Genomic DNA, 13,931 nt, shown 5'->3' with positions numbered 1-13,931 from the left:
TTTTCTCCTTGTCAAAGCACAATGACATTTATAAGTGAGTGAAAAGCCAGCGCTACACGAAACACATTTCCATTTCAGTGACAACAACAACTTTTCTTTGACACTGTGTTTAATTCTCAGTGACTTTCTTTTTTTTTTCCTTCTCTTTTTTAAATAAACCAGATGAAAGAATTAACGGCTCAGATCGAAACACTGACTCAGGATGCCTCCACCGTCGCTCCTGATGGATCGATCGCCGGCTCTGTGAAAGGTCAGCTCCTTCCTGTCTGAGGAGAAACCTGCTGCTGAGCCACGTTGGCGGAGGACGTGATGGGGACGGTTGGGGACGGAATACACCCAACTCACTGTTCTTGGTGTAAAGTAAGACTGAAAAGATCTGCTTTATCGGGGTGTGAACAGGCCGACTGCAGCAATGGCTGTGATTAATCACACATTTTTATCTGTTCTGTACCTGAAGTAAGTCGTTTATAGTGACATCTAGAGGAGAGGCTGAAATTTACAACAACGAACTGCTCCTCTGCTCACCCCCTCCGATCCCTGAGCGCTACGGTATCCGCAGCCGGTCAAATGTCGTCCTTGTCGTCTTTCTCGGTGTCAGCAGATGAGGTTCTTGTATTTATACAGACAACGAGAGGGAGGGGGAGAGGGCGAGGGCGAGGGACAGCTCTTCTTGGCCGCGGTAGAGCTGTCATAAGCGAGGGAGAGGGCGAGCTACCGTGGCCGTAGCAGACGAAGCGGAGAGAGAGGAGGCGGGACTTCCGCTACAAGTAAAGCGACGATTGGTTTGTTCTCTCGGGTTTGTCCTTACAGGCTCCGGTAGAAACATGGCGTCTCGCTGCTAACAGTGGCAATGCAACAGCGGCCCGCGACCATGTTATTTTACATGACTTTTTGAAACACTACGAAAATGAAACAAAAACTATTATACAGCGACTAGACAATGGAGGAGCACATAATATGTATTAAAAAAGTGGATTTTGGGTTATATAAACCCATAAATACTACGCAGTGTCCCTTTAAAAGGATTTTTTGAAGTTTTAATATTGCTGCAAGAACACTACAGATGTAATACTGATCAGCCATCACCGCTGTGGGGTCTCCATCTCGATGACATGCCTCCCCTGCCTCACACGATACACGATATATAATAATAATAATAATAATAACAATAATAATAATACTACTTCACAGTCTATCGATCTCCTGTGCACCATTTCCCAAGCACAGCTGCATGCAGAGAGTATACAGTGATGCAGGCAGGCAACAGAGTGATTCTGTGACACAGATTCGGCATTTTCACACCGTGGTTTCTGATGAGCTGCTTATTGTTGTTGTTTCACTTCCTGACTAATTGATTCAGCTGCTTGTAAAAGTGTGACACAGACTCCTCCCCTCTCCACCTCTCGCTCGCAATCAGTCAATAAACAGTGACAGTCAACTGTGAGCAGACTATAAAAAAAACATCAAATGTCAAGTTTCCCCTACGTTATCTTCTCTTTCATTCATGTTTTTCGATTTTCCCGACAAACCCGATTTTCATGCAAACTGACCATAATAGGTGAGGTACTGAGCCAGGTGGAGGAAGGTGAGCGACACCAGAATGTTGAAGGTCCAGTTGACTCCTGCTGCACAGGCGTTCCCGGTGCTCCTCGCCCACAGCGGGTAGATCTCCGAGTTGATGGTCCACGGCATTGGACCCATTCCTGGGAGACATAGATAAGAGCTGAGGCCTGTTGGGTTTCATTATGAAACATTTTTGGGAGACAAGCCAACACAGAAGAACAGATAAAGGTGTCTCCTGGATTACTTGGACACATTGAGATTGAACACGCATGTGCGTCAACAGCCACACATTAACAGTCTGTATTTTTGTAGGAATGACTTTCAAATGATTCTGCACATTTTGTAGCTAAAGCGGTGCAGCGTGAGGCTCTACAAATCCTCTATCCCTTGTGTCTACTTCTGTTACACCAACTGTCCCTATGTCCTCTATTATAATCACTATCTCTCCTCTGCACGTGACCAAACCATCTCCAACCAATGTCTTCCCTGACTTTATTTTCAAGCCATTGAGTGAACGTACCTTGGAGAGAGGATGATTCAAAACATACAGATAATCTTGAACCCTGAAGTTTAAGGGTGAATTCCAATTCCTTGCTTAACCCTCAATCTTAACCCTCAATCTCAAAAATGCGCGCTCCCTCTAGTGCAAGTGCTGTCCCGATTCTCAGAAAAATTAAGTTGAGGGACAAGTTTAAGGGCTGTATCGCCCTCAATATTGAGATTTTCCGAGACCACCCTTGGGAGCAAGGGCTACCCTGAATGCATTGCGTGTTTTGACATAACAAAGATGGCGCCGAAAGCAGCGAAACGAGTACGCTACAAATGAAGTATTTTCTTTGTTAATAGAGATATAAAAATGATGAAAACCATTGTATTATCTTAGTTTAGACCCATATTATGGATTACTGACGTCATTGTTGCGTAACATTTATTTTTATTTTACAATCTTTTGTCAATAGCCGGCCGGTGCGGACAAGCGATCGTTTGCTATCGTGTACTTTTCAATAAGCCGTGGTGTGTGGTAACTGTCAGCTGAATATGTCCGTGGTTGTGGTATTTGTATGAGTATCATCTTATAACTAACTGACAACCTAATAACTTGACTGACAAACGGATCGTAATAAATAATCGTGACGTAAATGTGTTCTTCTTCTTCTTTTTTGGAGTTGACAGACTGGACGCAGCTTTCGCGTTATTCTGCCCCCCACAGTCTGAAGATGTATCTGCATTTAAGGGGTGTCCCATTTCTAAGTGACAAAATAACCCTCAACACTTGGTTTTGAGGGTCAGTTAAGATTAAGGGTTGAGCTTGAGGGTTAAGATTGAGGGTTAAGTTAGGAATTGGAATTGGCCCTAAGTCTCTGTTACCTGGTGCGAAGGAAGCGAGATAGAGCACCAGCCCCAGTAAAACCAGCCAGGAGTAGGAGGTGGGACAGTAGTTGTAGGCCCAGTAAGTGTGATCTTTCATTAGGCTGACGTTGGAGCATCTGGAAAGGAAGGGGGGGGGGGGGGTACAGTCACAGTTTTTTTTAATAACCACTCTTTTTGTGTCATTTTATCTAGATTTTAATCCGATGTCAGAATCAAAACACTGCTTCCCCATCCTTCTACAGTATATGCACTTCTCCAAGCAGCATCCTGTGACTCACCTGCCCCATGCGGCTTGCTCAGTGGAGGCCTTATTGACAGGAACGCAGGAGGAGGCGAGGAGAGCCGAACTGTTCTCACGGTAACAGAAACCGCAAGCGGGGTCCAGCATGCACGGCTCGCACAGCCTGCAGTCCAAGCACACACAAATCACATGAGCTATACATAACATAACGCCGAGAAATGGAAGGAACCACAGTCAAGTATCACAGTAAAGTATCGGTTTTATTTTACCTTTGTTACAAATAAATCAAGAGAAAGGTGGACAAACACATAAAAGGACACCATGAGGAAGAAGTGAGTGTAACACACACAAATGGTAATTGTTTTTGTATTTATATAGCGCTTTTTCCAGTCTTGATGACCACTCAAAGCTGCTTTACACTACAGTTTCCATTCACCCATTCACACCCATTCACTCGCACTTTCATACGTTTTTCCTATCACGTATGACGTACCACGCCGCCAGGAGCAACGTGGGGTTAAGTGTCTTGCCCAAGGACACATCGGCTTGTAGACTAGCGGAGCCAGGAATCCAACCCAAGCCTTCGAGTTGAAAGACGACTCGCTCTCCCACTGAGCCACCGTCGACCCACAAAGCAATCATTCCGCCCCCGCAAATTCCCCCTCGCCTCACAAATGAAATTAATGTATGTAGAATTCCACACATGCAGGAAGTGATGAATCAAATGCAGAACCAAAGACGAACAGTATGTGAGTCACCATCATTACAGTATATCTTTACCCTGCCTTTGTGCATCCAGTCTCATTAGTGAAGCGGTTAGTGCATGTGTCAGTGCACGTGTGTTGCCCTCCCTGTGTGCAGGTCAATATGCTTAATGTACAGAGTTCAACGACATGAGCACAAGCCATGTATTATTTAGCGGCACCTTCAAAATATGACAAACTAACGCAATGCAATTCACGATATAATCCACGCCAAGAGCAAATTTGTCCATTCTATGACAATGCTGATTATTTTTTCTGCCATTTTTGTAACTTCCAAGACGTATATACATTTGATGAATGAATCACAATTCCAGTTTATGTGTTAAAAAAAAAAAATATAGACATGTTTACTACTTCCTCTGGTCAAGTCAAGATTTTTTCAACTAAAGCTCATCGCCAAAGGGGAGGGCCCATCTCCCTTGCAAGGTCTTAGAGACACTAATCCATGCTTTTATAACATCTCGGCTGGATTATTGTAATTCTCAGTCTGTTGGTTTAGACCAGTCATCTCCCCAGTTTGTCCAGACTGCTGCCGCTCGCGTTTTAACAGAAAAAAAAGAACAGAGACCACATCGCACCTGTGTTGAGCTCTCTCCACTGGCTTCGTATTCGATTTAGGGTTTTAATTTTAAATTCTATTGTTGTTTTTAAAGCTCCTAATGGTTTGGCACCATCTTACCTCTCGGATCTTGCTTTTTTTCTTCACGCTCCATCCCGAGCTTTGAGGTCTAATACATGTCCCCCCCATGACATATAGCCCATAAAACTACATGTAGCACATGATTTTTTTTAATCTCTTACAGTTCTGCTGCCACCAGCAAACAGGATGAGACCAGGACGGAAACAAGGACTGTGTCATCCCCAAGTCTCTGACCACAACAGCCTTCACAACATACTGTGACAAACCCAATGATCCAGATGGATCCTGGCATTTAAAGACTTTATAACTTTGTATTCTTTGTCATTGTGTATTGTATGTTTTGGGTAAGATCCACTGCACGTCTGTCCATCCAGGGAGTGGATCCCTCACCTGTGGTTCTCCCTAAGGTTTCTACCTTTTTTCCCTGTTATAAGGGTTTTTTTCCCTGGTAGTTTTTCCTTACCCTTTGGAATGGGAAGACCCACCTCTTCTCCTTGCCCTTCACTTGAGGATAAAAATAGTCAACCTGTTCACTTCTATATACTTTTCTATTATGTCACTATTTTACTTCTATTTTTTATTGGTATTATGTTTTATTCCTTTTATGTTGCTGTGCCTTAAAGCTCCCAAAGAGTGGTCCTATCGCACATATGTGAGTTATGGAGGTCTACTTATATACATCAACTTGTTTTTATGGTCAAAAATCTCCTAGTTGCTGTAAATGAGCCGATAGAAATCTCTCCTCACTGAAGCTCTCTTCTATCTCACACCCAAACTGTCTTGTGATTGGCCAATTCCTGGAAGTGACGTAATCAGAACACCAGCTCTCAGAAGCGCAGCTCCCCCCTCTGGAACGGTGGATGCACTGCTACTCATTATCAAAACACTGTTTTAACAATGTTTAAAAATAGCTTCATCACGACTCCCCGCCGCAGTCCCTTTTATGACTTTGACCCAGAGTCAGACACCAAGTCAGAAGACACTGTCGCTCGTGAAACACCTCCACAATGAACATTCTTCTTCTTCTCAGCTTAATGTACGTAACTGGATGTGCCCGGACTTGTGCCCGGAGCAGGAGGATCCGCTGTTCAGGAAAAATGCTGGTTACGTAACTGGACCAGGTTTTTTCAGAAATCTCCCTGAGCCCGAGATTACAATATAACACCGCGTTCTCAACAGTGGCTGAACTGTTTGTTTTTCGAAACTTCAGGGCTTTGTAAACGAGGTAATGGTGCAGATACACACCAAAAAAACAGCGTCAAAACTTACATTCTAGGTCCGTTTTAAATGTGCTGTCTTGACAATAAGAGACCACACGTGAATTTGAATGAAAACTGCAACTGTGGAAAAAGAAGAGTTGTACTGCATACAGTAAATCTGAAGAAAAAAGATGGAAGGAATGGGGCAAATGAATTCAGCAACACAGGTGTTACACAATCAACTCTCATTTTTCTGATCTAAGTGTATTCGACAATTGTGACGGACATCACCATCATTTTAGCATTTGCAGCTGAGTCAGTCGTGTCAGACAGTGCTCTACTAAACTCTGAAAGGTGCTAAACTGACACATGCATGTAAGTCTGTAGTAAGAGGTACGGACGCTTAGAGAAAACAAGTTAACATATTCAAGAGAGTGTGTCCTTTCCAACCCACTGGAGACATACACTGTAATGACACGTCGCATCCACAATGAGTGTATGAGGCCTGTGGTGGCTATGTCACTCCTGTAATAATGTTGTGGTCAGCCAGGAGTGTGTGTGTGTATGTGTGTGTGTGGGCTCACATAGAGTAAAGTGAACTCAATGAGACCACTACAATGTGGTAAAAGCACTCATCTCTCCAAATTACCTCCGTGTTTGTGTTTGTGTGAGGCGGTGCGTCGTCGTCGCAGTGTGTGGGAGCCGGACAGTGAGTCCATTAGATGTTGTTTGTTTGTTATGATGAAAGACCGTTGTTACACATGAGAGCCATCTCTTCTCCTGTCTGTGTGTAAGTGAAGAGTAAATTGAGACATTGGAGGTATCTGATCTCTGGCTTGCACAGGCAGACACACACACACACACACACTCTGACAATCAGTGTGTGTGTGTGTAAGCATGTCTACATGGGCTGTGGAGGCAATGAAGCCAATCGGGGCTGATTTAGTCCTAGTTTTTAGGTGACGATCAAACAAATATATAAGTTATAAATCAGTTTAGAGCTGAAATCATTAATCAATTAATCGATTATTAATATTTTAATAAGGGGTGTGAGGGGTTGTAATGGTAAATTAAGTTTCTTTGCTCCACATAACAAAGAAATCGTTAAAACTGAATCATTTTGGTCTGTGGACAAAACAAGACATTCGAGAACATCGGCTTACATTATATGGCCCAAACGATTAATCAAGAAAATAATCGACAGATATTGATCTGTGTGATGTGTGAGGGGTTGTAATGGTAAATTAAATTTCTCTGTCTCAGAGCTATAACTGCCCATCACCCTATATTTGCCGAACACAGAATACTAGGTGCTTTGTGTATAGTGTATTGTATATTGTGTTTTGTGTCTAGCCTGAACTGACACCATCCTGCAACATCCGATACCTACAGTAGACAAAGCGGTGTGAAAATACCGCCTGGAATGGCAGACTCTTCGTCGATTGGAGGAATGCAAAAGGGGAGTTGCATAGCTACGCCCTGAAAAGGTAGATTCGTTGCCTATAGGAGGAATGCAAAAGGAAAGTTGCTCAGGTATAAATGTGGAGGGCACACTTTGCTCTAGGTCTTTCTCCAGCTAGGATCACTCCTGTGAAGATTGACCTTTTCCTTGCAACGAAAATAAAAACTTGTCGGCCGGCTGAGGTTCTCCATTTCAAGCTTCACCAGCAGCAGAGAACTTCCACAACAGAGGTATATACTGTATATAAGTAGTCTATATCCACTTTATCACAACATGGGTCCGACACGACTTGGCACACCTCTATTTTTTGGATTTTCCATTAGCAATAGTACCTGATAACTAGTACTTTTTACTACCTGCTCTGAGGTTCTAAACGAGCTGAGCTGAGACTATACATGATGTTTTCGGACTGTTGGCCACTGATTGGTCAGACACAAGAATCAAACCGAACAATGCCGCACTGTAGGTCAGTTAAAAAGACTTAACAATCCTAAAAACATGGGTAAATGTCCAACAATTACCAGGGGAAATGTCTAAAATGTACTATATTGTAACGGAAAATCATCCCAAACTGTGTAGATTCGAGCCGTGGGGTACCATGTAGTGGAAAAGCGGCATATGTTTGACTAAATATATAAAATATGTTGTAATATGTGTGGAAAAACACACACATATCTTTTACAGAAGGGATGTAGCTTCAAATCATGTTGATTTTCATTTCACAGTTTAGCTGTGGGTCAGTGTTAGAGTGGGTCCATCCTTCAATCTGAAGGATGTGGATCTTTGATCCCAGGAACCATTAGTCTACATGCAGATGTTCCCCCAAGTTCCTGACAGCTGTGCCTGCAGCATGTTAATGGGACTGAAAGACGTGTGATGGGAAAAAGCTATGCATATACAGTAGATTGAACTGAATGAATGAATGTGTGAGTGGAGGGATGTGAAACGGCAAGTGGTCATCAAGACTTGCAAAGTGCTGCATATAAATACAGACCCTTTACCATTTTATGTTGCATTACTCCTTTGTCCCTTCATTCACAGTGTATTTGTACAAAACATCACAAAATGTACACATAAAATATTTAAGCATTGAATGAATACCCCAAAAGTGTGAAAGTGAATCCTCAGAAGACGAAATCAATATAAATCCCCGTAAAGCTCCCCTTTTTTTCTTTTGGTTGGCTCGAAGAAATATTGATTCTACCTCCCCATAACAGTTTTAAGTCACTCGCGGGTTTTTACAGCACTTGTTTTCTAACATCAAAACATGTTGGGTAACTGTGCAACAGTCCAATTATTTTCCCTAACGGTTTATATTGAAAATGAAGAGTGATCAGTGTTTTCGAGCCGCTGTGGGTGTGCACTAACAGCCAGTTTGAACCATATAGAAGAGAGTGTGTGTGTGTGTGTGTGTGTGTGTGTGTGTGTGTGTGCACTCACTGGTACTTGGAGCAGGTAGAGTTGGCCATGGCAGGGTCTAATGGGTGAAAGGTGATGGGTGGACTGTGCTGTGCTGATATCAGGAAGCCCGTGGCCAACAGACTTAAACTCAAACATGTACCTGTATTAATCACAAATGTTGTGCAATATTAGAACAAAAACAACCACTGGGATTTCTAAACTGTGGCCACTTTGACTGATGTACCTATGATGCTGCCCAACGTGAGCTTCCTGCGTCCCACTCTCTCCACCAGCCACACCCCCAGCAGCGTAAACAGGAAGTTGGTGAGGGTGGTAATCCCGGCTAACCAGATAGCCAACCTGTCATCCCGGACTCCTGCCATCTGCAGGATGGTGGCACTGTAGTACCTGAGGGACAAAAAAAACACAAAGGAATAACTGCTGTTATTTGGTATATCATTAAAATGATTCAGTTTGAATGATTTCTTTGTTATATGGAAGAAAACCAAACTATATTCACATATATGAAGCTGTAAAGAAGTTGTTTTAATTAATAAAAAAACACAAAAATGGCTGGTGATTAATTCAGTAATTAATTAATAACTGATTAATCATTGCAGCCCAAATACAAAACACAACATACTGTAACATAAACAAGTGCAATCATTAGTCAACCCAACAAGCAAACCACAATAAACTTAAGAGCCAATCACTCATGCACCAATCACAGCCTCTCTACCAGACCCTCAGGAGGAAATCTGCTATAAATAGTTTCGCACCAGCCACTCTCACTAGCCCCCCCCCCCCCCCCCCACCGTGTTCTCATACAGTATAATTACACTCGGTAGAACCTGGGCACCATGTCGCTTCACGAACACTGATTATCCACAATCATCGACAACAAGGTGCTAAACAGAATGCGGTCAACATTACAGACACCTGCATGTGGTCCACTTTCCACTCCTATTATAATATCATGTCAACAACAAGAAGAAAAACATGGACGAGTGCGCCCATGATACCTTCACAACACTTCATTGACTTCCGTTCATGTGGACAGCCTTAACGAAGCATTGTCACCAACCTAAACCATAACTACTTAAAGATCCCATATTATATCCTATTTCTCCAAGTTAAACTAGTTCCCTGGTGTCCTAATGAACATGTCTGTGACATGCTTTGGTCAAAATACCATAAGAATGAAGCACCACAGCAGTTCAATCACCCTGCCAAAACAGCCCTGTTCAGAACACTCGGTTTAGTAGTATCTCTTTAAAAAAAAAAGGAAAACGAAACTTAAGGGACAGGAAATGACATCAGCAACAGAGGCTACTGGGAGTTAGCATTTGGAAAAACTGATCATTTGCAGGCTCTAGCAGGCACATTGCTGTCATATATAACATGTATCCACTGGACATAAATCCTCTGAGGCTGGAAGCTTGTGTAGAACTCTGTGCTGCACTGTGGACCCGAGAATAGGACTTTTTGTGGACTTCCGGTTTTCGGATGCCGATGCTGTTGCCGTTGCCCTTGCCAGCACTCTCGCGTGTTTTACGGACAAAGCGGAGCTCCATGAGACAACAATTCCAGGAATTTACAATAGGAATACATATTTCCTACGGGGCACTGACTGCACTAACCCCGGATTTCCACTGGACGCATTACAGCCACGGCACGTCAGCGGTGCGGTTCTGCTTCGACCTCTGCCCAGCGTCAATCCCCACCTGGGCGAGTTGCAGCAGCGGCGCGGTGCCTTGGGACCCAGCGGTATTCACGGAAGATCGCGCGATAATCTCGAACGGACTCGAGTTTTAAAGATCCCGCGATAGGATGTGTGTATAAAGTAAAAAAAACAACACAGCTTCTTTTCATTCTCCGGCGTGGAAGAACCGTTGATCTGGTGTCATAAATGATTTTATGTTTCTCCACTTCAACAATCAGTCTCTCGTCGTACATTATGACTCTCCGAGACACTCTGAGTAATTGACTGTTGACCTGGCAGCACTGGTCACGACGTAATGTTGATGTGAAGTTGTGACAGGCTTTATGACCTGCGTATTGTGTTTGATTTTGAAAGGGGGGCGGAAATGTTTTACTTTGATTCTGTGTCTGATTTCCTGTCTGGTGCGATCTACTCTGTTGAGCTTGACGCGACTCAGCAGCGGCAACGGCAAAAATAGAACTGCTACCTATCGATAGCCTGCTGAGACGTGCCGCAGCGCGGCCAGTGGAAATGCTCTCATTGATTAGAATGGAAGCTATTTGCAACGCCGATCGCGGCTGTAACGAGTCCAGTGGAAATCCAGGGTAAGAATACGCAGGTGTTTTAACATAGATTTCACATAGTAAAGCTAACCTCTGTAATTTCACAAATACAATTTGAAACACAACAAATAAATATTTGTAGGCCAAGTCCCTTGATATATGATTAAAGTGTGGAGGTGCGTCATGAGTCAGTGAGATGGAGCTGTAAGAAGTGCTGCGTTTTTTGTCAGTGTTTCTATGTGAACAACGTGTGCTAAATCATACGATTATGGTGATATTAATGCCACTTGGATGAGCCCAATGGAGTTGTGCTATGTGTTTAGCAAATTTCAAGTCACGTCCTTGATACATGAGGTTCAGGTTTTCAGAATTGTGTGCTTTATTCAAAGTGTGTGTGTGTGTATAGAATGGGTAAAACTACAATACTACAATATAAAAATCTCCACAGAGGCAAACATAATCTGTTTCTGTGTGTGTGTCCCGACAGGCAACAAAGCATCATTATCTGTCCCTTGCTCTTTCCCAAGACAAAGACAGTTGATTGGTTTGCAAAATACGTTTTCAGCTTTCTTCACTTTCAGCCAGCAAACAAAGGAGGCGATGAGGATTCTGCTTGAAGAGTACAGAGGATACAGATCAGTTCACAGGAGTACATGCACAGTAGATTTGCTGGAATACTCCAACACAGACAGACACAGACTCACGTGGACACACACTTACAGGCAATTAGTTGATTTCAGAGCAACAGCGGGAGTAAAAACACAATTTCTGCTGTCACAACTGCAGGCTGCTGTGGTTCCAGGACACACACACACACACACACACACTGCTCTGACACCACAGTGTGTGTTAACTGTTAAAAGCATCTCCAAAAAAAAAAAAAAACACTTTTCAGACTTTCACAGTTCCTAACAAAAGCTCAGAAGGTGAAGTGGCTCCTGCCTGAAGTCTGATGACTGTGATTATCCATCCTCCACATCTCAGTGTGTACAACCAGCCCTCCTGTGTGAATTGTTGTTATTTTAGATGCAAGTGCAGGTGGTAAATAAAGAACAGAGCGAAGAAGGGCGACGTCTTGAGAAAAAAACAAAAAAACATTATGCATCACCTGTTTAATCTCTCATTGTGTTGCTTCCTCATGCTGCCGTGCACACCTGCATCTCAGCTTTGATGCTCATCAAAAAACGGTTGGAAGACAAAACGAAACCTTGCTAAAGCAGATCAATGCACAGTGAAGCACTGCAGCTCAATAGTGTCGTCGTGGAAATTCCTCTTGAGATAAGAGGGCATTATTTTAATGGTCACACACACACACACGCGTGTTGTGAATGTTGTGGTAAAGAGAGTGGTTGGTGTTTACTTCGGCAAAGTCATTAAAATCCTGTCTTTTGTTTTTAAACTGATGGACACATTGACGTGGTTGCATTTTAATAAGTCAGTTCAGTGGAATTAGTTTGACTGACAGCATGACAGTACCGTATGCATTATACTTGTAGTGACACAGACAGGAAATGTCTTAACTCGTCTATTTTTTTTCCTCAGTGAAGTGTTGTTTTTGTTTCCTTGACTGCTGCGAGCCCGAACAGGTCAATTTTAGACTGCTAACCCTGATTTAAAGTGACATCTCTCAATCTGTGCAATAGAAATGGGCATTTAGAGCAAAAATGTCTATTTATGATGAGCTTACCAGCTTCTGCATAATTCTGTCTCTCTCTCAGTTACACATGAGTTATTGAAGGCAGTCATTGACAGTAAGAAGAATATGATTTTGGTCTTGGTTTGCCATCATTTCACAAAGAAATGTAAGAGCATAATATTCAATTTCTTGTTTTTATGAATGTCAAATTATCTGATCATTGGTATTTGAATTGGAATAATGTGACTGAAAGTTGGTCTAACATATGAATAAACTGTCACTGGGTTTAACTTGTATAACATATAGTGGGACATAGTAGGAAATAGTAGGACAAACACAGGTTTTACACCAGTAACATTAATTAGTGTTGCACTCCAGGTTTAAGAGAGGTTTAAGAGAAGTGTTATGTCACACTAAATGTTTGACTCTTTCACCTGTAGAAGCTGCTTTCGTCTAAGAAAAAACATTTTAAAAAGGCATACAGGTTTCCTGTTTGTTCTATGTGGTTGACAGTTAAAGGGATATTTCACCGTTTAAAAGATGAGTGTCTATTAAAACTGGGTCAATGTGAAATAATATTTGAATAAAGTGCCTTCTTGGCTGAGAAAGGCAGGAAAATTAATTTTTCGCCCATGTACACTAACAACAACAACAACTCCCAGAATGCACTGCGCTGGCTGCCCCGGCGAGAGTCTCGCTGTCTCCAGTGTCACAGTGAAGCAGACAGCGTGAGTTGTGTAAAAACACAAATCCCTGAGAGGAATTAGTTGGCGAATAAATTACAGTCCTGCAAATGAAACAGTATTTTTTCCTATGGTGCTAAATTGTACAAAACAAGGAAAGGACAAGCGGGCAGTTGGTGGTGTTTGCGGCCAGGGCCAGAGCGCCGCCGGTGGCCGACCGCGGTGCTCCAGGCGCCGTGGCGGCTCCAGGCTGAAAGGCAGGTCTTTTTCCTTGCAGCGATAGCAGTTACTACAAAACTACTACTAGTAAGTGTTTGCATATGTATCTTGTATTATACTGTACATGTATTGTGTGCTTTCTTTTCTTTTTTAAATTGTTATTTTATTGTCTTTTTCACATCATGACCAGGGGACTACAGATGAAAACTAGCCTTCTGGCTAATTCTGGCTTTTTTAACCATGTGTAATCATGTGTTTTATGAAATTGCACTGTCCCCTTTTAAATAAGCTATAACAATAATAATACTAAAACTACATTCTGTCATTGTCTTCTCAGTTTAAAAGGTCAAATTAAAGAGAGCCAGAGCCGGTCGTAACTTGTTAGCAAAGATGGCGGACTCTGTGTTTACATTCTGGGAATGGTCTCGTCCCCCTATGGATGAGCAAATCGCGTCATTTGACATCATCGGTGGCAAACACAAGTAAT

General features: G+C 42.6%; 1 protein-coding gene across 1 annotated transcript in view; it reads right to left on the bottom strand.

Annotated features, from left to right (window-relative positions):
- Nucleotides 1-171: 171 nt before the first annotated feature.
- Nucleotides 172-13,931, bottom strand: part of LOC310941611 (proton myo-inositol cotransporter-like) — a gene marked incomplete at both ends in the record, with an annotated part of 72,071 nt that continues 58,311 nt past the window's right edge. Inside the window, 6 exons of the mRNA XM_083906797.1 lie at nt 172-284; nt 1,551-1,703; nt 2,932-3,050; nt 3,213-3,338; nt 8,681-8,801; nt 8,886-9,049. Of these exons, the coding sequence (XP_083762923.1) occupies nt 172-284; nt 1,551-1,703; nt 2,932-3,050; nt 3,213-3,338; nt 8,681-8,801; nt 8,886-9,049 (796 nt within the window). The remainder of the gene's footprint in view (nt 285-1,550; nt 1,704-2,931; nt 3,051-3,212; nt 3,339-8,680; nt 8,802-8,885; nt 9,050-13,931) is intronic.

This window comes from Microchirus variegatus (assembly GCF_963457635.1).
Source record: "Microchirus variegatus genome assembly, chromosome: 20".
NCBI lineage: Eukaryota > Metazoa > Chordata > Actinopteri > Pleuronectiformes > Soleidae > Microchirus > Microchirus variegatus.
Note: the sequence above shows the minus strand (reverse complement) of the source record. Positions and strands in the feature narration are given on the sequence as shown.